The following is a 23,005-nucleotide window of genomic DNA, read 5'->3' on the forward strand; positions in this document are numbered from 1 at the left end:
CAACCATATGGAAGCTATTCCATAAAACAACACACCAAGATGAAAGTATCTATTCACAGATCACCACAGCATGATTAAGAACCGCTCCATATGCACATGTAAATCTGTACACAGAACAGCTTCCAAATGTTACTTGTAAACAATACTCCATTAATTCTGATGCCTAAATGTACAAGTATGAATGGAGATATCTCACATAGATGTTCATGTATATCAGGATCAGTAAAGCCTATAAAATACTCCACAGTAAGCACATGTATTTAATGTTGTCACATTCCAAAGAGAAGATTTCATCTTGAGTATGTATAAATATATCTTGGTTCATTCAGCCCATCTGCATGTATATGTAAAGCGAATATGTAAGTATCAATCAAATAGCGAAGACTGTCTGCAAAGAGTGTCATAAATATTCATTTAATGTTTCTCAGTATGAAATTAAGTGGTAGGATTTACATGTATGCAGACAAGATTAGTTTTTTGTACATTACATTACACTAGAAACAAAATGGCATGATGTCAATATGCCTCTTGTTAAACAACACAAAAATGCTGATTCAAAGCATTTATCGTAAAACCAACAGTTACAAAACAAATATTGTTCTATTGTAAAACGCATACAGCCTCTTACCTATAGCTCCCTGCAGAACTCTATGATCAAGATAAGAAGCACTATCTCAGGCAAAATTCTGAGCTGTGCGCAAAATGTTTACTCTATCAATATATATCCAGTACAAATATCCCGATCTGAGTTGGCAACAGTCTGTGTCGGCATCAATGTGTGTAAGGAGTTCCTTGTGGAGAGAGTTGGTACCCCTGGCATTTCCCCCACAAGCTAAAGCTGACTGACCCCAGTGTAATCAATCAACCTCCAGGAGGAGCCCATCAAAGCCTACCCTCTAGACAGTGTGGCCAGCTAAAAAAGGAAACTCTGGTGTTGACATAAAGGTAGGATGGTATTCACACAATCTGACTCTATCCTGCTGAGTGGAGCTGGAGGGAGACAAGACTGGTGACTCATGCCCTGTCTGGACAGATTACAATCACTGTGGATAGGCCACACATGCAAACAAGGCCAGTGTTTAGCTAATGGAACCAGATCATGCCACTCTTAAGAAACCCAGTGCTGGTCTTTGTGAACTGCAGCAGTTAACAGTAAAGTGGGAGGGAGAAAGTAGGTCATGTTAACCCTTTCTCACATACATGCATACAAAAACCAGATGTTGGTTGGGCTGAAATAGGAAAAACCTGAATCAGGCTTTCCCCATTGTCACTGTGCCAGCTGTATTATTACATCATCAACAGGTTATTCTGCCAGCTACATGTACATGGATGTGGGTGCATTTTGTGCCAACCAGAAAGCTGACTGGCTGGTACTGCAAGTAAGAAGTGAAAACTCCTAGGTAGGAAGACAGTAATTACAGGCCAGTCTGGCCATATTTATCAAGGCCTTGTGGCTTAATGGCCAGACTTGGATTAGTCAATTCATCACTGACAATGGCTGGATGGCATCAGCTCAAAACAATCTTAAAGTAAGCATTAATGACCCAAGTCTTCCTTAAGCTCTTGTCCAGGTTTGCCAATAAATCAGCTGGGTGGAAGAGAAGTAGTGGAATAAGAAGCTAATCAGCCTGAATGGTTCAGGAAGACCAGTCCTCCTAATTGCACAAGTGATGCCTTCCTTACATCCAGTCAAACCTACTCCCTTCCAGACACAGACAAAACCCAAGCAACAACGTAAAACACAACAGGATATATTAAGTGAAATCTGGACTGCTAGCCATTTGGGATATAACTTCAGTGATAAAATGTAATACACACTTTTTCCCAATAAGCAATCAGTCCACCAATGTATATCTATGCAATGAGAGAAGTGTTCAGTTCCAGATTGGTTCAAACGTTGTGATATATGTCTACATTGCCACAGAGGTGTAATAGCTACTGCTTACTGAGATACATGTAAACATACATGTAAAGTGTAAGCAATTTTACCTTTGTTCACATATGAAATCTTATATATGATATAACAATGATACAAGGATCACAATCAGGTTAATACATGTGTATAGTAAGAGTTACAATAGGCTAAAATCTGATACAGACTTTCATGCCATGTAAGTGCTAACAATCACAAATTATGATCTTTTGAACGTATATATGTATGATAAAAACATGACCATGAACATGGTTCAAATCCAAGAAAAAAAATTTTCATGCACACAGCGCACATGGATTTTGAAACTATCTGCACACATGTTTTTACACGCACTGATTTTTTAAATTACAAGTAAGAAAATAATGAAACCACTTTTATACTGTCTAAGTATCAATCTTCATTTTCTTGAAAAATTCACCTAACTTAAAAATATTAAATTTGATGATTAATCTTTCTTACAGTAAAACCTAAAAGTTACTTGAATCAATGTTTGATGATATATATGCAGATATGACAGCAAAACGGTCTGCCAACTACCTTAACCACCATTACACACCAATTGCAAATTATGGCAGCATAATATAATCCATTTTCCCCTATTTATTTCTGTGATAAGCAATATGTTAATTACATACAATAGAAAAAGTGGAAGATTTAATGTCCTTAACCTGAAAGAGTCACCTGGACTAAAGTGTGGAGCCAAGGAACATCAACCAACAGAAAAACAGTGATATGCCGCAGATCAGTCACTAGACTAATTCTATCGACGAAACAGTAAAAGGTAAAGGTCTACATGGTAGAGCTACGTGCTTTTCCCACAGGATTTCATATGCTCCGTTAATGTTTATAAATTAAATAAAGCAAAGTATATGACAACAAAATATTATCACCCTGGATATGAAGTTATTGCCTTGACTTTTTGTATGTACACGATGTGCTTGCAGTTAACAAAATCTATGTGTATTGTCTTAAAAATACATACAATGATGCACACATTATTTCTAACCCTGTTGTAAATGTAGAAATTGATGTATTACATGTACATCATTACATGTACATGTAGGTTGATACAGTGCAGGTATCGTAGCCTCAATCAGCACTCAATTTTACTTCGACGAGCTTTCAAGCCTCATGCCTTCCTCAATCAATCCACTGAGAAAAGCTCCAACACGAGGCCTAAAAGCTTGCCAAAAGTAAGAAGTTTTACAGAGCGATGCTCAGAAGTCCATCTTTAATTTATACAGCACAACTTGCTCATAAGTAAGAGTCTCAAACCATATATAGGCACATACTTATCATGGAAAAGCTCTGGTGCTACAGGGTAATCTTTTGACAATGTCATACTACCCTACAATACTTTATCATACAGATAAAACAAAACTTAGTTCCTTGTGTATGTTGTGTAACTATATGCAAAACCTGACATCAAACTAAAGCTGGGCTAAGAAGTGAAAAGGTTTAGACATCACACTCTCTGTTTGCACAACCTAAAAGCTTTTACTCATGTCATGTACTATCAGTCACAGCTAAAAATGTGTCAATGGGTTCTAGTTGTCACACACATGTTTTATCTGTTAACTGGCTGAGGTGATATATCAGTGATTGCTGGAGTTTGTCAACCTCTTCACTTTTCTCCAATCATACTACCTACATCTACCAGGTGGGGCTTTACCAGGGTTGCCAGCTCCAGCCAACAGGTGGTGCCATCCCATATCATTCCTGACCTTTGCACACATTGTTCCCTTAAGTAGACCTTTGCTCCTGTATTTGCTGACAATACAGATAAACTATCTTTAGCTGTGATAAAACGGCTGTATGCTGTACTCCATAGCTACATTTCATCACATTCATGTATATACCTATGTCAACACACTGTTAATAGTATTAAGAATTAATACATGTACATAAAACAACTCAAACAAGGTGGGTATGATCACCTACATTGCACACAAACATGCACTTGTAGGAATATAGTAGTTCTAAAATTGTACAACCAGGTACAGGTATAAAATACTAACTAGCACAATTTACCATTGATGTACAAGTACACCATCATCCATGAGCAATAGAACTTGACACACAACCTACAAAGGCAATCCTGGGATAAACATTTTGTTTGTCGTAAGCCTTGAAACTGTACCATGCACATGTATATACATAGAGTGTGTTTAACTTCCACACACTAACATATCCAAATAAACTTTGTGGCTAGGAGTGTGTATGTGTAGACCATGACCAACCATATTCAACATGAACCTCAATAACTCAAAGTTCAATTACATGTACACAAAATCTGGATGGAGTAGATTCTTTTCATACATGTACTTATCAAACAAACAAGCATAGCCAGTGATAGCACTACTGACTTTGATAAAAAGAGCCTCAGCAAATATAATAGTGAATAGAGCCACACCTCTTTTTGACGAGCTAGAAGAGTAAGAGACTGTGTACAGGCGAAGGAATGCTGTCTAGTCAACATATCTGTATATAACTTTACAGGGCACACAAAAATACAACAAAATAGGGTGATTAGATAGAAAACCAACTGCTTCAAACAACTACAGCTCTGGCTGTCATGGCCTTGTAAGCACGTTTAACAACCACAGGATATGTGCTGGACAAAGGCATGTACAAAGGTCAAAAACAGACTAAATCTTGATAATTGAGCCAATCTCACAACCTGACACTCATATAATCTTTAAATACACTGTGACTGTGTAATTCCCAGTCCCCCACATCTCTGCTCAATGTATATGCAGGTTTTCTTCACTGAGAATCAGCTGGACTGAAAACAAAAACCAGTGAGACATGACTCAACATGAGCCTACAGACACCTACATCAATCATCAAATTACTTTACATGCACCTGTATAATACAAATACTACAGGAGCCATGAGACTTCACAGGGGCCATGACATTGCCCATCACAGAGATGGCATACATGTTAAAAACAGAAACACATCTTAGTGCTGGGCTAACTATTACAAATCCCAATCAACTTTTCTCATAAATCACATCACTTTTAATTAGCCGAAACCATTTGTAACAAAAGCTAAGAGAAAAATGCCACTTTCGTGAACCTGCATTCAGCATTTTAGTTCTGTTTATATAATTTAAACCACAGCAATAAAATAATCAAATACCTTGAAAAAGAGTTCATATCTAGTTTCATTTATGACAAAGTATAAGAACACATAATGAATGTACATGTAAGCTTACAGTCACTGGGGATAATAAGTACCTTTCTTCTTTTTTTTTCACTTTTTTTTCAATAACTGAAACAGTAAAAGTAATAAAGCAGACCCATGGTGGGCCATACAGGTGTACATGAAGCTGAATTAAACTAAAATGATTCTTATCTCTCAGCACATGAACATACGCATGAAGTAGGCCAAGACAAAACACAGTTTGTAACAGCCTTAGCTGCAGGCAATCTTGAAGATAAAGCTCATATATTTCCATATACATAATTATTTATACTTTTGTTTTAGGTACATACAGCTTGAGGGCTAACAATAAATCACAGAGACTTTACTTTAACCTCATCCCGCATCCAATGCGACTACACTAGAACACTCCACAGACTACACTAGAACACACCAGAGTATTTTTTTTTTTTTTTTTTTATCCTTTGACAACAAACCCATGTTACACTCTGACAATGATGGGCTTTTGTGCCATAATTAAAGAAGGTCTAAAAAAAATATTCTTCTATCAGTTCAGGACAACATGTACATATATCTATAATCAGAACAATGGAGGCTGTGTATGCACTATGCTGTGTGTGCTCTAAAATACAGGGTTTTATCACACTTTCTGATGCAAGAAACAGATACAGTTTAGCAACATAAAACAAAGTTATCAATTATTCATACACCAAACTCTTTCATAATTATAGAACCCACAGTCACATTTAGATATGCTTCCTATGAACACCCAAACAATAGAAATATCACCACCAGAAACATTTCATGCTGTATCTGTACTGTGGCAGAATAATTACTGATCATAAGTTGTAATGTGTTATACTGCCTGGATGTCCAAACCTTGCCAAGCATACCACATCTAAGTCACAGTATTTCTGTTCAGAGACTTGATAGTCAAACAGTTTCTTAGTCACAACAATCTCAGCAAGAAAAAAAACACTGGAAATGTTATGGGTACTCAAGAGATGGCATGGCCATACATACATATACATGTGTGCGGTACTCAAGAGCCTGCGTGGTACTCAAGAGCCTGCGTGGTACTCAAGAGCCTGCGTGGTACTCAAGCGCATGCGTGGTACTCAAGAGCATGCGTGGTACTCAAGAGCATGCGTGGTATTCAAGCGCCTGCACTGCCATACACACATATACATGTAAGTGGTATTCAAGAGATGGCATGGTCAATGGTTGCATAAATTCAGGAGACGGTGTGGTCCATGCATATATGTACATGTAAATGGGACTCATGGGCCAGCACGGTTCATGGCTGCATGAATATGTAAGTTTTTCTCAAGAGCCGGCATGGACCATATATGCATGCAAATGTAAGTCATACTCAAGAGCCGACATGGGCCATGTATGCATGCACATGTAAGTGGTACTCAAAAGCCAGCATGGACCATGTATGCATGCACACATAAGTGGTAATCAAAAGCTAGCATGGACCATGTATGCATGCACATAGAAGTGGTACTCAAGAGCCGGCATGGACCATGTAATCACGCACATATAAGTGGTACCCAGGAGACTGCATGGGCAATGTATGCATGCACATATAAGTGGTATTCAAGAGCCGGCATGGACCATGTATGCACGCACATGTAAGTGGTATTGACGAGCTGGCTTGGACCATGTAATCATGCACATATAAGTCATACTCAAGAGCCGGCATGGGCTATGTATGCATGCACACATAAGTGGTACTCAAAAGCCGGCATGGACCATGTATGCATGCACATGTAAGTGGTAATCAAAAGCCGGCATGGACCATGTATGCATGCACATATAAGTGGTACTCAAGAGCCGGCATGGACCATGTATGCATGCACATACAAGTGATACTCAAGAGCCGGCATGGACCATGTATGCATGCACATATAAGTGGTACTTAAGAGCCGGTATGGACCGTGTATGCATGCACATATAAGTGGTACTTGAGAGCCGGTATGGACCATGTATGCATGCACATATAAGTGGTACTCAAGAGCCGGCATGGACCATGTATGCATGCACATACAAGTGATACTCAAGAGCCGGTATGGACCATGTATGCATGCACATACAAGTGATACTCAAGAGCCGGCATGGACCATGTATGCATGCACATATAAGTGGTACTTAAGAGCCGGCATGGACCGTGTATGCATGCACATATAAGTGGTACTCAAGAGCCGGTATGGACCGTGTATGCATGCACATATAAGTGGTACTCAAGAGCCGGCATGGACCATGTATGCATGCACATATAAGTGGTACTCAAGAGCCGGCATGGACCATGTATGCATGCACATATAAGTGGTACTCAAGAGCAGGCATGGACCATGTATGCATGCACATATAAGTGGTACTCAAGAGCAGGCATGGACCATGTATGCATGCACATAGAAGTGGTACTCAAGAGCAGGCATGGACCATGTATGCATGCACATAGAAGTGGTACTCAAGAGCAGGCATGGACCATGTATGCATGCACATAGAAGTGGTACTCAAGAGCAGGCATGGACCATGTATGCATGCACATATAAGTGGTATTCAAGAGATGACACTGCCCATGCATATATGCTTATCATTGTGTACAGCAAACAGTTTAATAAACATTCCAAGCCTACATTTCATGATAGAGGGAGTTTTAACACACTGAACACGTAGTATCATACTTTCATCAGACTTCTTCACTGCTTCCAAATCCATAACAATGCCAAAATCGATATTGATCCAGCCAGAATTGGCAATGGCTCAACAAATCTGTACTGGAAATTATATCTATTCAATACATTCTATGACAATAACTGCCATCCTGCTCATATAGATAATTGCAGCACTAATGATTCTCTGTATAAAGATGAAAGCTTGCTAGCTGAAAGCTTTCACAATTACACAAGGAATTTACAATACATAGAAAAATTATACCAGAATGCATTCGGCCACCTCTCACACCTCTCTTTTCATACTGAACATATATATATATATATATAGTTCTAGTCCATGCCCTACAGACATGGAAAGCAAATCATAAACACATGACCATACCCACCTGATGATAAATACAACAGTGTCAACAAAGCACTCCAGTAAGAGTATAGAAATGTACATGAATATCTTATCTGCTGGCCAGGATATAGAGATCCTAGACTCAAAATGCATGTGCAATGAGCATGCACCTAGCTCTACCTTATGAAAGCTTACACTACAAACTGATGTTGGTATGCAAATAGCAGATACCCAGATACCCTTGACAACAGTAAAACAGCTGAATAGTTCAGGCTTCCTCTTTTATTAAACATCTATTCTACACTCTTGAGATAAAGAGGCACCCACATGAATTTTAATTACAAAGGGCCATAAGTGTCATGTAAAAAACATAGCATGTTTCCATCAAATTGAACATTAGCATTTTAGCTGATTTCATGCTTGATAACTCGGCTTATTTTCTTCCCCTCAACACCTCCACAGCCTGCTCTGAACTGGTGAACAAAACACAAATTACATGTTGATGTGCCTGGCAACTGGCAAAAGAAAACTAGATTGAGCATAAACCAGGCTGGGTTTATTTCCTGCTGCTTATACCACTGCCCTCCAGACAGCTGAAACCCATGAGAGCTGACCTCAATAAGAGCAGTATTATGACACAGTAAACATCAACAGCTCATCCACACCAATCACAATCCTACACAAGCAGAAAAACTTTCATACAAACTAACATTTTAAGGGAACCGGTTGTACTGACAAGTGGCATCTACATGTAGCAGAATACATGTAACTCTGAATGCCCTTTACCTCAAGTCATTTCCTCACTCAATAAACAGGCCCATAAATCCATAACCATGCTATAAAACAAATATGTTAAATACCCATTCTAGTGCAGACATAATAATATGAAATTCTGGTAGAAATTCTTCCTATAACATGCTATGATTGGAGTTTCACTACTGAAAGTTGCTTGGATTGGAAAGGCTACTGATGTCAACACACAGGTGTATACAGAGGTAAATCCGGTGATAAGTAAGAGATAGAAAACAACAAGCCCTGCTGGATACACACACCCACATAGGGAGACATAGTGAATGCAAACTCCTGTTTTTCTCCACCACAATGTTTCACACCATTGGTTTCTCAATGGTTGTTAAGTGCATCCTGATGTGGCATTTGTCAGAAAATGTGAGCGTCTGTATTTGAGTGTATCTTTGCCGCTATTTTACACAGCAAAACAACCACAATACTCCTCAGAGTACAAAGGGTATACACACCATATCAATACTACAGGCTACACTTAATTATATGGCATTATCTTGTAAGACAATAGCATGAACAACAACTTTCTGAATTTCAAACTTAATGACGCAGATTATGACACAAAACAAGCCTTGTGCATCCCTTCAGGGCTCCCTGCCCAAATTTTGGGAAATTTCTGAAAACAACAAATAATGATTATTTTGATTGTTGGGCTATCTTCAGTATAAACCAAGATTTGGTTGAAAGCAAAATTTGTTGATATCTGACATCAAGAGACCCTTAATTACTTGAAAGAATAATTTATCAGGTGTTCACCCCAGGGTAAGTTATCTCCAAGCTAGCTATGAGTACAACATACACAGTCAGTGTATATGCCTGTTTTTACTGCCTACATCTCCATGTGCATGAATACTTGTTTGTATGTGTGTTATGCAAGTCTTTGCAAAATAATGTTATGGGGTAAGCAGTGAACATGTACATGTCCAGCTAAATAGGATAATCAGTCATATAGTGGTCACCTAAAAAAGCTGTGGTAAATGGGAATAGTGTTAAGATCATATCCTGTACATGTAGAGCACCAGGATAAACACACACCTGCTGTCTTCACACACATTAATATGCACACTGTAGCAGAGCCTGCCAGATAGCCTTGATGTGATCAGATGAGTAAACACCTCATTTCCAACATCCATGTCAATAATGAATTAGACAATAACAGCATGTATGTGTGTATACTTATATGACAGAATAAATTCTCAAGTTGGGAAATGCCAGATGACACTGAGATTTTGTACAGCTAATTTTGCCAACCATAAAACAGAAAAATCCAGCAGGCAAAGGTAAAAACATGAACTAGTTCATTTGCATCAACAGTCTCTCTCTGATTTAAATACCTTATCTTCCCAAAAATAGATATTTCAGTTGTCTATTTTAGAACCTGTGCATTCCACAAATGGATCTGTAAAGCTGCTGAGGGTATTCTAAGCATGTACTGTGTCATGCTGGAACTGAACTAGACGTAAACATGCTAATTTCATGGCCAAGAGGGACTGGCTTCAGGTTTGAATGGCCTTGGTAATTGAAGTTTTCCAAGTCATAAAAGGTCACTGTTGGCTAGGAGACACATTTCCATCTCATCTAGTACCATATGTCCAGGCTTTATTACCCACACAGTGCCTGCACAGACGGAAATGTGTTGTGAGGCAACCAGGAACAGATCTGCTTTCCTCAACCCTATTGGCAGGAGACAAATGATATTTCGGTCTGTACTACGCCAGAGCTCATGCACAATCAATATCCTTGATACTGCGCCCTGATCAATAATCACAACAAAGCTGAACACAGAGAAAGCGTTGATGGAGATGGCTTGGCTGTCAAGGCCTGCTTGTCTGCCACATCCAACCCGCAGAGGGACTTAGTTGCCTTGCAGATGTTACCTCTGTGTCATTATTCTTGGCACAGTAATTAGAAAGCAATTCATCTTTCAGCTTCACAGGCCAAATAATAATGGTAAGATCGCGAATAACAACAGCACATCAGTCTGCAGAACTTAAGTCGCATATAAGTAACCAGGTGTGCATGTTACCTGAAGAAGAGCTATGAACGTTACACTTGTCCTATGAGACAAAAGCATACCAGAATCTAAAACAATTAGAAGAAATCTTACCTGATATTGAGCAGTATCAGCTTCTTCCACAAAACCCCGATGGCGGTCAACCAAAAATTCTACTGGCTTCCTCTTGCCGCCACTTATAGCAAACTTGTCAACTAATGGCTTGAAACTCTGCAAGCAGAATACAAATTGGTGGTGGAGAAATCAATACGGTGAGAGCTGAGACTTTCACAACACTGGCATGACACAAGAAATCACTCACAGTGGACATGCCGTGTCCAATAGTTCGCCTAGATTCTATTAGCAGAGAATGGCCAGTGTAATCACCTCCAAACACTCAGCCTATAGGATTTAAAAGCCATTACAGATTCAAAAGGATCAAATTTAGTTTATTTTCTTCTTCTTTTTTTTTGGGGGGGGGGGGGGGGGGTCAGAAACACAAAAAAAAAATCTGTCACTGGGTGGCTTAGAACACTATTCTAATGTACTTGATTGTACATATCCTTTCCCATTGGACAGAGCACTTGGAATTTACATTTGCCAATCTAATCATCCAGGTACATGAACTGTAAGAGGGAGAATGCTGTGTCAATGATGTACTCAAGCAGATGATTCACATTTTACCAAAAACAAGTTAACCTGAAGAAACCAAAAGCTGCAAGGCTCAATAATGATACCCAGAAGTGGAGGGGGGCTTAACACCCTCCCTCTGGCCAAAGAAAACTATGTCACAGACTGGTCTGGTCAGGTGGAAATACCGGCACTTAAACTGCAAGTAATTCTGCCACAGAGGCCTTGAGAAGATGGCCACTTTCCAAAGTGCTGCAAAAATTTGGTTTCATTACAAAACTTATTTCCAAAATTGGAAGCTACATTGCAGTGACTTAACTTTCGAAAACACTCAAATCTTCCGAAAAAAAAATCAGAGGCTCAAAAGCAAAAAGCCCCGCGCCAAATGATTATCGATCGTAGCGTTGTTCCAATTTTCTTTCTCAAGTCCCACTCTGGCTGCTTCGGTCAGCCAATTATCCATAGCAAATATGGCTCCTGGAGACAAGTCATCCGAATGGGTGCAAGACCTCAAAGGGAATCCAGGAATCAATATGAAGGGGAAAAAAACTGTACATTCCCCTGGTATACCATGTCCTCCGGGTGGCAGGTATATCGATCTGAAGAGTCTGTCGGAGATGGCCAGGCTAATGCGGCTGAATAAAGCCTGATGAAGAGATTCTATCAACATGACAAGCTCTTCCCTGGCAGGGCGGCACAATTTGAGCCAATTTATAACCCACCCATTTTAAGTCTATCCAGATGCACTCTGTTTGACTTTAGCTCCACAAGCAGCCCGCCTGAGCCAGTAAGTGTTTTCTAAACTACTGCCTGAACATTCCAACAATTATCTACAAAAAATAGGATTTCTCTTGGAAAGTCTATAGACTTGAATGCAGACTTGCGCATGTTTGCTGAAGATCCATGAGCATTGGTTTTGCTTACATATGGTTGAATAACCTGATGTTACTGTTGCTTCTAATGCATTGATAAGGTGAGAGACCTTTTGTTTATACCCTGAACAAACAAATTTCAAGCAATACTGTTTTAACACACATGTGTGCGGCTAGCAAGGAACGTAATTTGTTATTGATTGAAAGAAAGCTATTTCCTGATGTAGCTGACTCAAGACTGGACAAGCCACCCACAATGAGCCCCTTCTCCATCAGCTGTATCAACCAGTTGGCATGCAACCAAGTCTCGCTAGATCCAGCCACCCTTCCGTCCATTAAATGGAGGATGAGGGAAATCTAGGCTTTTACATTTACCATAGTAGACAGTCAACTAATAGAACATTCACACACAAGGAACCTGTTTACATAGAAAGAATAACTGTTCTTCGTAGGTACGCAGAAAAAAAAAAGTTCTTGTGATAAATGTATATGTAAAAAAATATATTTAACAATGATTTTGGCTTTTCTACTTTACTGTTTAGGCAGGGCCACCTCTAGAAAAAAATTGCAGGTTTTGATCCAAAACTTTAACAATGACATTGTGAACGTGCACACAGACACCCAAAATGATGTTTTCTGTGAGTTCTAGTCCGTGAATGGAAAAAATCTGTTTGGAAATTAAACTTTATTGGCATACCCTATATTTTTTTTTTAATTTAATTGTTTTCTGGAAGTAAAACAGCAGTAGTTATGGCCCAGTTAGGACACAAATCTGTTGTACATTTGTTTTACGTCTGCATTATTTGCAAAGGAGCACAGGAGGAACATTTGTCAAATATTGAACAGATGCATGTTTTCTCAGCTGAGAAGATTACCACATGTACTATGTGCATCTGAGAAGAAATCTAAAGTTAAATTGGCCGTTTTTCATCTACTAAATATACATTTGTGCCGGTGAATGCGGCTATATCAATAAATAGTCAAGAATAACGTACAATTTTACATCAAATTTACCATTTGCATTTGGTTTACCTGAAAACATATACAGTGGTAGCTCCAGAGGTCAAACCTTTTTGCAAGTTACTTTTAGTAATCAAACACTGTGTGCAGACAGATACACACCACTTAATGCAAGGAACAGGTAAAATGTGTGTACATACAGATGACATTTGTACATTTCCATACAGGCAATAAAGCCATTGATAGGTATACACCTGTATAAAATCTTTTTGTGGCAATGTACGTGTAAAACCACAATGCAGATCATAAGCTGCCACCACAGATCAAAAGCTTTAACATGAAGATCAGATGTAGCCCAATGCATATAATTAAAAATACTGAACTTACCAAAGCAGGCCAGTTGACAAGCTGGTGTCTTGGTTTGTTAATGTCTTCACGTTCGGCCCACAGTAATGTATTTTCCACAAGAAAAACTTGAAATGTTTCCTGCACACGGACCCATTCTCGTTTCTTCCACTCTTTGTCATCAAATTCAACGAGTGCCTGGAATAGAGAAGTAGTGAAAAGGCCTTGAGTTCAGGGCAAAACAGAAGAGATCCATGAGAAGGCTTATCTCTACATGATGCAGAGACCTTCACAGGTGTCCATGTACATTGTTTGCTTTACAATCACAGCCTCGGCTCATCCCCACAAACATGATCAAATACCACAATCTGACAGATAGGAGGACAGAAAAAGTGTACCCATCGAAAGCCAGACAGCCAGTGAAGGGCCAGCAGCAGTTTTTTATCTACCCTCTGAAATGGGGCTGTTTGTTAAGGTGTTGTAAGCCCAGCAGCAGGTGATCAAGTAGGGAGGGAACTACCGGTACATGTACCTGTAGCTCACATTAGCCTCTCTGTCACGGGTGCAGAGCTTAACCTTCCTTGGATTTACAGCCACATAAATACTTTACACCAAGGTGCCCAAAGAATATGTACATACATGGTAAACTACTGCTACTAAGCAACAATGGTCTTAATTTAAATATCTGACAGAAAATCATCCAACCCTACATCTGAAAGCTTCAAGGGCAATGTGGAAAAAAGTAAACTTTCATCCACTATGGAAAACAAAGGCAGACAGAACTGGATGGCAGAAACAGAAATCCAATCGCTGTGATTGTTCCTAGAAACATGTTCCTAGGCATCTTGCACACATTAACACTGTGGCTTGCTCTCTTAAAACATAAATGCGCAAATTTGAAATATGCTTCTATAAGCATAAAGTACAGTTAGGATTACCCTAGGCATTCGCATTGAATAACTGAACATTGTAATATTTACTTTACTTTCGTCTTGGTCTTGATACATATGTGTGGATACATGAGCACACCATGATGTATTTCCTTTCATGTTCTAGTGTTATTAAGAGTACATGTACTTGTCCCACACACAGATGTACTCATATATATGTGATTATCTGCTCTATTCACATTTCCTCCTATTTTCCCTTGGCTGATTCTCTTTCTTCCTGTGTAGTGTTAAACCACCAGTTCTCGGTATTACTTGACAGAGGCCACAGAGGACATGAAAGAGGCCACATTGTGCATTAGAATTTGAGTCAGCTATGTGCAATAAAAAAAGAAGCCATCAGTTAATTAACCTTTTTTTTTTTGTTGCAAAAAAAACCAAAACACCAATACACCTTGGACGTACAGCATGCAACAAAACGAGGGCATAGAGCAGGCAAACCACGGACTTGTATAGTACACAGTATTGCTATGATACATGTACAGGTATACAATGAATGTGCCTTGTAAATTGAGTGAATAAGAATGTACATGTGTTTTACTCAGTTGCTACCAATGCTAAAAATGACCTCACTCACAAGCAGATGCCAACTGTGCACCAAGCTTTCTTCACTTTTTCCCCCACAACATATAAGAAGTATTATGGGAAAAATGCATAAAGTGGCCTGATGCATGTACTTAACTTGATGTGTAACTTGTCAAGATTAAAGCCTTTCTTGTCAAGATTAAAATATTTGGGTGAAGATTCTTACTGATCATGTGAATGCTTGATTGGCTATTTGACATTCCGCTATAAAACAGGAATGAGGCCACCTCAAGTCATCAATAAGCACCGCTGTTGTCAGTTAGGTGGTATGGGTCATAGCTTTAACAAGTACATGTACATGTAATATGGAACTCACATTCACATACATGTACAATACAGATACATTATTTCCTTTTAATGGGTTACGCGTTAATATAGAAATCAGTTAATGATTTCATCCCCAGAATCAGAAACACTGGTAAAGGGCTCCGATGAGCACACTTGCCACAAAGGTTGATACAAACCAGTGTAGAAAGACACATGTACATGCACAATACACCTGTATACCTATGCACGAATCAGGTGTGCCAGTGTCTGTTTTAATGGGGATGCCAACAAAGCTGCTTTATTTGTTTGTTTCTATTTGTAGGGCAGACCATGTGACTACCTCATGTACATGTATCTGAAGCCATAGGTGATTGATGGACAAAGACTGTGGATATACTTTGCATGAGGGATCAATAAAACACTACCTGCAGGGTATAATCCATTAATACATAAGATATATCTATTGTAAAGGCCTTGGGGAAACTATAACCCTATTGCTGAGGCACTCTAAAGGGCCAGTTAATTTGGTTTACTGTACACACAAGTCTGTGCTATAAACATGTACATGTATTTCCAATTATTTGCTTTTACAATTGTGTACATGTATGTACATGTATCCATAAACAAATATACATACATGTACATACAGATGCTCTACAATGGTTAATTCACATTTTTAATGTGATGAAAATATTATTTATTCAATACATAAGTTAAGTGGAAAGTTAGCATCCTTACTATTCTTCTGCCAGGTCATTACCATTACCTTTCTCAGTAAATGTAAGATCATGCATATAACCAAATTATTGATTTTACTTTATAATTCACTGTGCATGTATGTCATGCAGAGACATGAATGAATACTACAAAACTTGTAACTTATAACAGCACTGATGAAGTTTTAAATGTTATCAATTGAGTTTGATTTGAAAATTACCTGATACCAGAAAATAACATACAGTACATGTTCAATGCATATTTTTCAATGTGCATGTACATGAACCTGTACATGGGGTTCCTAAGATGACCTGCACTGCTACTACATGTACATGTAGTTGACCCTGTTTAGACATTCTGGCATTTCAGCAAAGATGGGGAAGAGGAGATGAGGTAAATCCAGTTTTTCTGTCGCTATCAGCAATGGGAAATCTGAATACCCTAGCCTAGCTTAGGCTTCAGCAGGCCTCCAAATCCCTGTTCCTTACAGCTGTGCTGCGACCATAACATTGCACCATGGAATAGATAGGGCTCTACAGACAAGATCCAAATGTGAGCAAATAGCCGTGGGAAAGTGTCTGAAATTCTACACCAGACAGAGAAATCTGCCAGGCAGAACAGAGAGGAGGGTATAAACATGTCTGTGAGACAGAGTACAGAGTGAAAGAGGGCCCTGTGTAAGAGCTGACAGCCTATCATCTCTCAGATCTCTGCCCACATCTGAACCAACAGCCACTGGAAAATGACTACCAGCTGGCCCTTTTCAACACACACTGAGTTCTAAACCTGCAACCAGGAATATAAACAAACCCAGGGTGTATGTATTCGCTTAAATGTCTCTGTGTTCAAACTTGCCAGGGTTTTGTTGCTCTTTTTATGCTCTTGTGGCATGTGTATGTATCAGACAGACAAAAATGTCCCAGCAATCTTTTAGTAAAGTACCAGTCTCTGCCTTTAACACATGTCAGAGAGAATATTCAAGAGACAATAAAATGACACAAGTACACGTGAATATATACAATGACCCTCAACAAGGGATTTGTCCTCATATGACCAAAGCCAAACCATATTCTCTTCTGTCATACCAAATAAAATTAAATTCATTATGGCACATGATTCTGAGGTACAAGTATTCATGTACTTGTAAAAGGATCTAAACAAGTAATACTGATACTAACAAGATGAACTAACAGATCAAGAAGAGACTCTCTTTGAAAACAACATCTCCACGTAGATCTCAAAGTTGTGTGCATACATTTGTGCACTTCAGTGAAAAACCATCAACAAGATCGCTGCACAAACTAGCATTAAATCTGGTTCGTAAAAACAATACCAAATTGCTATGTATGGTACTGTGCCTGTACCTGAAGAAACTGGCATTCCTCAATAAACAATAATATCTATACTAATTCTTCTAATTTTTGGGACAGATATCAGTAGTGTTCAAACAGGCCATGAAATTTGGTTGGCTGACATAACCAAGAAATCTGTTACAGATTTTAAGCCTTGAATAACCGATCGTTTGGTTTGGCCACAACACAAAAACAGACCGATCGGTCGCGCAAACTGGTTACGTGAACATGTGGTTAATAAAGTCATTTACAGTCACTTCCTGGCAGACTTTTTTCCTTTTGTTTACTGTCACTTCGGCATAGTCTATTAATGTGCGTATGGTGTTGGTTGTATTGCAGTACAGTCTGCCATTACATGACCAGGGGAATCCTCAGATAGCACAATGGCCACATGGCGTCCACAGCATGAACGGTGATCAGCATATATCAGGGTGGATCAAGGCCACCAACACTGCTTTCAAGGCCAGAAGAGCATGTGTTTTATTCTTGAGTATTTTTATTTTCTTTGACAATTAATAATTACTTCTATAGTTAGCTACTTGTGCATGTATATAGTATGTGTAATATCCAACTTGCTTATGGAGCTCTCGCCAACCCTGTCTGACATGAGGGAATGTCAACAATGACCCGCTCATGGAAAGTTGTTGACTAGTGTAAGTTTAAATTCTGTTCAAATTCAATGTTACCTTTCTCTTCCTTTCTCTATTTTCTCCACGTACCGCTAGTTCACCAAGGGCACAATACATGGCTAACAAAAAGAAACTCAATATTCCCACTACAATTTCATATATATTGGCTAAAATGAGAAAACCAGGTGTCCCAAAAAATTGAGGAAATAGGGTACACACTGTGGTATAAGCGACGGTAAACAAGGCAAGGCAATCATCAAAACTTGTAATCAGATGAAGTAAACATCACTTCTAGTTAGATTTGCAAAGAATAGATACACAAAGATCTACAAGAAGCAAACATGAGAAATTATAGCAAACAAATACAAGTAACAATTAGCTTCTCATGCTGGTGAACACCCACATATACACTTACAGGATGTCTGACTAAACACACATCACAACGCTGAGCATACAATACATCTAGCAGTTTACCTTTGGTGGTAAAACAGAATAAAAGTATGTGTAAGTAAAAAATACAATAATAAACAACATGCAATATTTATTACATGTATGGGATGCAGAAGTGTGGATACATTTTGGGGGGCCAAAATCACATGAATGTTAGGCTATACATGTAAATGCTGCAGATTAAAGCTGTAACAGGAGCAATGATATAAAAATACTGGTAATACATGTATATGCAGTGTGAATTATTACTGAAGTCTTAGCCAGGACTACACACAGTTACATGAACATGCCCACATAATCCATTGCAGAGGACATTAGATTATCCTGCAATACACCATTTGATCCAAGGGACATAACTCCTTCTTAATCTACACATATATTTATAGATACATTGACAAGGACAAGTGGCTGTACTTGTACCTTCTGGTGTGCTTTCATAAGAATAGCCATTTCATCTATGAGTTCCTATGTACCCTATGAGCTACATGTACTTGTGTTATTTATACATGGTTTAAGTCAGGATACATGCACATGTAGATCCATGCCAAGGAAATGAAAAACACCACATACTGCGCTCTGAAACTGATCACCTACGTACAATTTTACAGATGTACATATATAATACAGTTAAATATTGTTGTTAATAATCTGTGGAATTCTTACACGTAACTAATAAACCATATACAAGCACATGGATGTGTCATGTGGGCCGTATATGCAAAGGTCAAGAAGCCAGTCCTCAAACAAAAAAAAAAATAACTGTTAAGTAGTGTACTCTACATGACCTTCAATAACTACATAGTAATCTGCATGCCTCTTCCTAATCATGACATTTCCGCTTTACCTGAAAGCTGTCTTAACCTCAGGTAGTGACAAATCATTAAGTGCACACCTGCTATGTGGTGTATGAATTAGATGTGATGAACTGAAAGACATCTATCAAGGGGTTGTTACCTGTACTTAAAGAAAGGTTTTTTCTTGTCCAGATGAATAGTACACTCTTCGGTTTCACTACAAAATACACCCCCCCCCCCCCCAAACTGACATACATGTCTAATACTCTGGGAATAATGTTGGTTTTAATATAATACTGGCTGGTACACACATGTATATGTATACTACCATTACGTGTATTATGAGTATTAAAATTTTTACTCATGTCCGTGTATGTTTACATTTATGTGGTAGAAAATTACAAAATCTACAACAATCAGCAGCTTTCACCAGTCAGTGGTTATCTATTCTGACACAATCTGAGTATCAATGCATCATCAAACAATAAAAACTACAAGGCCAAAATTAAAATATATGTTTGATGTTACACAACCAACCCTTCAAAAAGGCCCCCGAGCGAAATTCTTTCTTTTATGTTTCTACAGTTGCCAAATTATTTTACTTTCTTTCAGTTAATATTTTATTTGCCGATCGTTTAAAATGTCAATCTGTTTATACAGGCAATGGTTGCTCTTACGAGATATTCAATTAGTCCGAAAATCCAGCTTAAGGATGGCTTATATTTACTGATATGCGCAGAATACTGCAATCTTTTGCCTGAACGACGTGTACACCCGATTATGACATTGTATCTGTATTCAGGTACCCCATCGGCAAAGCTCGCTGCATATGCAATACTTAATATCCAGATCCACGTAATACACGGTCTATCCGCAAGCTAAGACATTTATGCACCTTTTGCAACCACTGACACTGACCTTAATCGATATTTCCTCAGAAAATGTCAGTCCAATTCGAAAATAAGGTCTCCCTTGAACTACTCACAGTGTGATGCCGTCTACCCGACTGACCTAAATTGGTACGTCAATCACGTTGGCGTCTATTGAGAATCTGACATCATGTAAAAATATGTCACAACGTTATTTAAGTATTCCAATCTAAAGAATAGCTCAGAACTCAAAGGTGGACAACAATGTTGTTTCAAAAGCTAATTGTTGAGTCAAGTAGAAGTATGCAGTGCCAGATGCTTCTAAAATGACGAGAAATTGACACTGTGACAGTGAGGTCTTTTTTTTTTTTTTTGCACCACCTAAAAATCAACCATGTGTGCATGTGCCAGGCACACAAACAACAGCTGCACATTTGTGAGTAGGGCTCAGAAATCAAGGTATTATGGAATTACCAATCGCATATGCCACATAATGAGATAAAATTTGTCCAGAAGACCATGAGGCTGTCAGCGAAAGTAGGCCTAAATCACTTGACTTTTGCGAATGACACCCAAGTGTTTTCTCGTATTTTCCTTTTCGGCAGAAGGCTCTGTTCACAAATACATATTCTACTATGGATAGCTTCTTGTCTGTGAACTAGACTTTACCAAATATTAAAAGTTCACAGTTGATTTCTTGGCTAACAATCTCCTCTCCCGCTGTTGAACAAAGCCGGCCTTAGAACTCTTCAATAGGTATACATATCCGATACCAGAAGATCGAAATACTTTGTGAAGTGTATTCACCCATAACCATTCGGATACCCGTAAAATAGTGTTGCCATATTTGTGGGGGTGAGGGGGGATACTTTACTGAACTGATGACCAGTGTCCTTGTGTTTCAATAGGCAATCAAGATTTCAAATTAATTACTCATCTTGTGAGATAATCAATGTAAGAAGTTCAAGGAAATCTTGTAAACATTGTCACTGTTGGTGTGTTTGGACAGCAAGATATAAAACTCTCCGCGATCCAATTCTTTCTGCAACCCTATCCCTTAAAAACACACCTAATCTAGAGAGCCTGAATTGCTGAGAATTGTGTGGCTTTGGTTATAACTGGCACGAAATGTTTACTAACACTGACGAAACTTGGACACAGGCCTATAGGCCTACCTCCAAGGACAAGTCGCTCAAGTTATAGCTGAGGTTCTATGTGTAGCCCACTTATGTAAATCCCCTAGTTTATCTTTTGTCAATTAAATTAATTCAGTCATGGATTGGTATTATCACGGTGACAAGTTGAGACTTTACACCATAATATCCCCTAAAACATGATCAAAATGGAAGATTATTGCTTTAAACCTACGTTACCAAAGAATTCCCAACAAAGCCCGTTATGTTGGCATCCACCACTGTATTACTCTCATTTCACATGTAACAGAGGCCCCAACATGAGCCCATTCTGTTGGCATGGAGAGATATTGCTCAGGAGATTCCAAAATTTAAAAAAAAAAAAAGGTTAGTGTGTGAACACCTTTCCTCCCCAAAACTTTGGTGGATAGAAACTATCTGTTTACTGATACATTGCTGTGAAGTGGCAACAATGGTAGTAACACTAGAAAGCCCAGATGCACTTCTAAATGCATACAGGTTCATATACAAAGACAAAGCTGATATGTTCCATCTTTTAATCTTCATGCAACACAACTTGATTTTGCCTCTCCTCTTCCTCATGTATAAATGTCTTGGAGGGTGTAAATTAGGTCAAAGCTGGTGATCTGAGCTGAGGATCATTTGGGTGCTTACACTCATCATACTTTTAGGCAAGCATGTACATGCAATGATGTATTGAAAACAGAATAAATGTTTGATCCTTCACATGAAGGAAAAATCCCCTAGATTTCACAAAGTTTAATTAAAATTTAAAAAATTTAGGAAAATGGAAACAGATTGTTCAGTATAGATTTTATTTTACTAGCACATGAGGTTCCACTTCACTCCTCAAAACTACATGTATCAGCTGGACAGGATTTTGGTTACATTTTTACTAGGACATGAGGTTCCGCGTCACTCCTCAAAACTACAGGTATCAGCTTGACAGGATTTTGGTTATATTTTTACTAGGACATGAGGTTCCGCGTCACTCCTCAAAACTACATGTATCAGCTGGACAGGATTTTGGTTATATTTTTACTAGGACAGGAGGTTCTGCGTCACTCCTCAAAACTACATGTATCAGCTGGACAGGATTTTGGTTATATTTTTACTAGGACACGAGGTTCCGCGTCACTCCTCAAAACTACAGGTATCAGTTGGACAGGATTTTGGTTATATTTTTACTAGGAGGTGAGGATCCTTTTCACTCTGTCAATAGTATTAGCTGGACAGGATTTTGGTTATATTTTTACTAGGAGGTGAGGATCCTTTTCACTCTGTCAATAGTATTAGCTGGACAGGATTTTGGTTATATTTTTACTAGGAGGTGAGGATCCTTTTCACTCTGTCAATAGTATTAGCTGGACAGGATTTTGGTTATATTTTTACTAGGAGGTGAGGATCCTTTTCACTCTGTCAATAGTATTAGCTGCACAGGATTTTGGTTATATTTTACATGCTCACTTGACCCAAATATTGGATGATATAATTTAGCACTGTGTTTCTGAT

The 23,005-nt window shown here is 38.6% G+C and overlaps 1 protein-coding gene across 3 annotated transcripts in view; it reads right to left on the minus strand.

The window, feature by feature from the left end:
- The window catches only part of LOC135468326 (probable JmjC domain-containing histone demethylation protein 2C), a 91,909-nt gene that overhangs the window by 45,392 nt on the left and 23,512 nt on the right, over nt 1–23,005 (minus strand). For 2 of the 3 annotated variants that reach the window (XM_064746514.1, XM_064746513.1), the window contains exons 2-3: nt 13,772–13,927; nt 11,037–11,153 (exon numbers count right to left, since the gene is read on the minus strand). In XM_064746514.1, the coding sequence (XP_064602584.1) occupies nt 11,037–11,153; nt 13,772–13,927 (273 nt within the window). Of the gene's footprint in view, nt 1–628; nt 775–11,036; nt 11,154–13,771; nt 13,928–23,005 lie in introns of those variants that run through there. The other variant, XM_064746516.1, reaches the window with a different exon arrangement.

The sequence above is a fragment of the Liolophura sinensis genome, chromosome 6, assembly GCF_032854445.1.
Source record: "Liolophura sinensis isolate JHLJ2023 chromosome 6, CUHK_Ljap_v2, whole genome shotgun sequence".
In the NCBI taxonomy this organism is placed as follows: domain Eukaryota; kingdom Metazoa; phylum Mollusca; class Polyplacophora; order Chitonida; family Chitonidae; genus Liolophura; species Liolophura sinensis.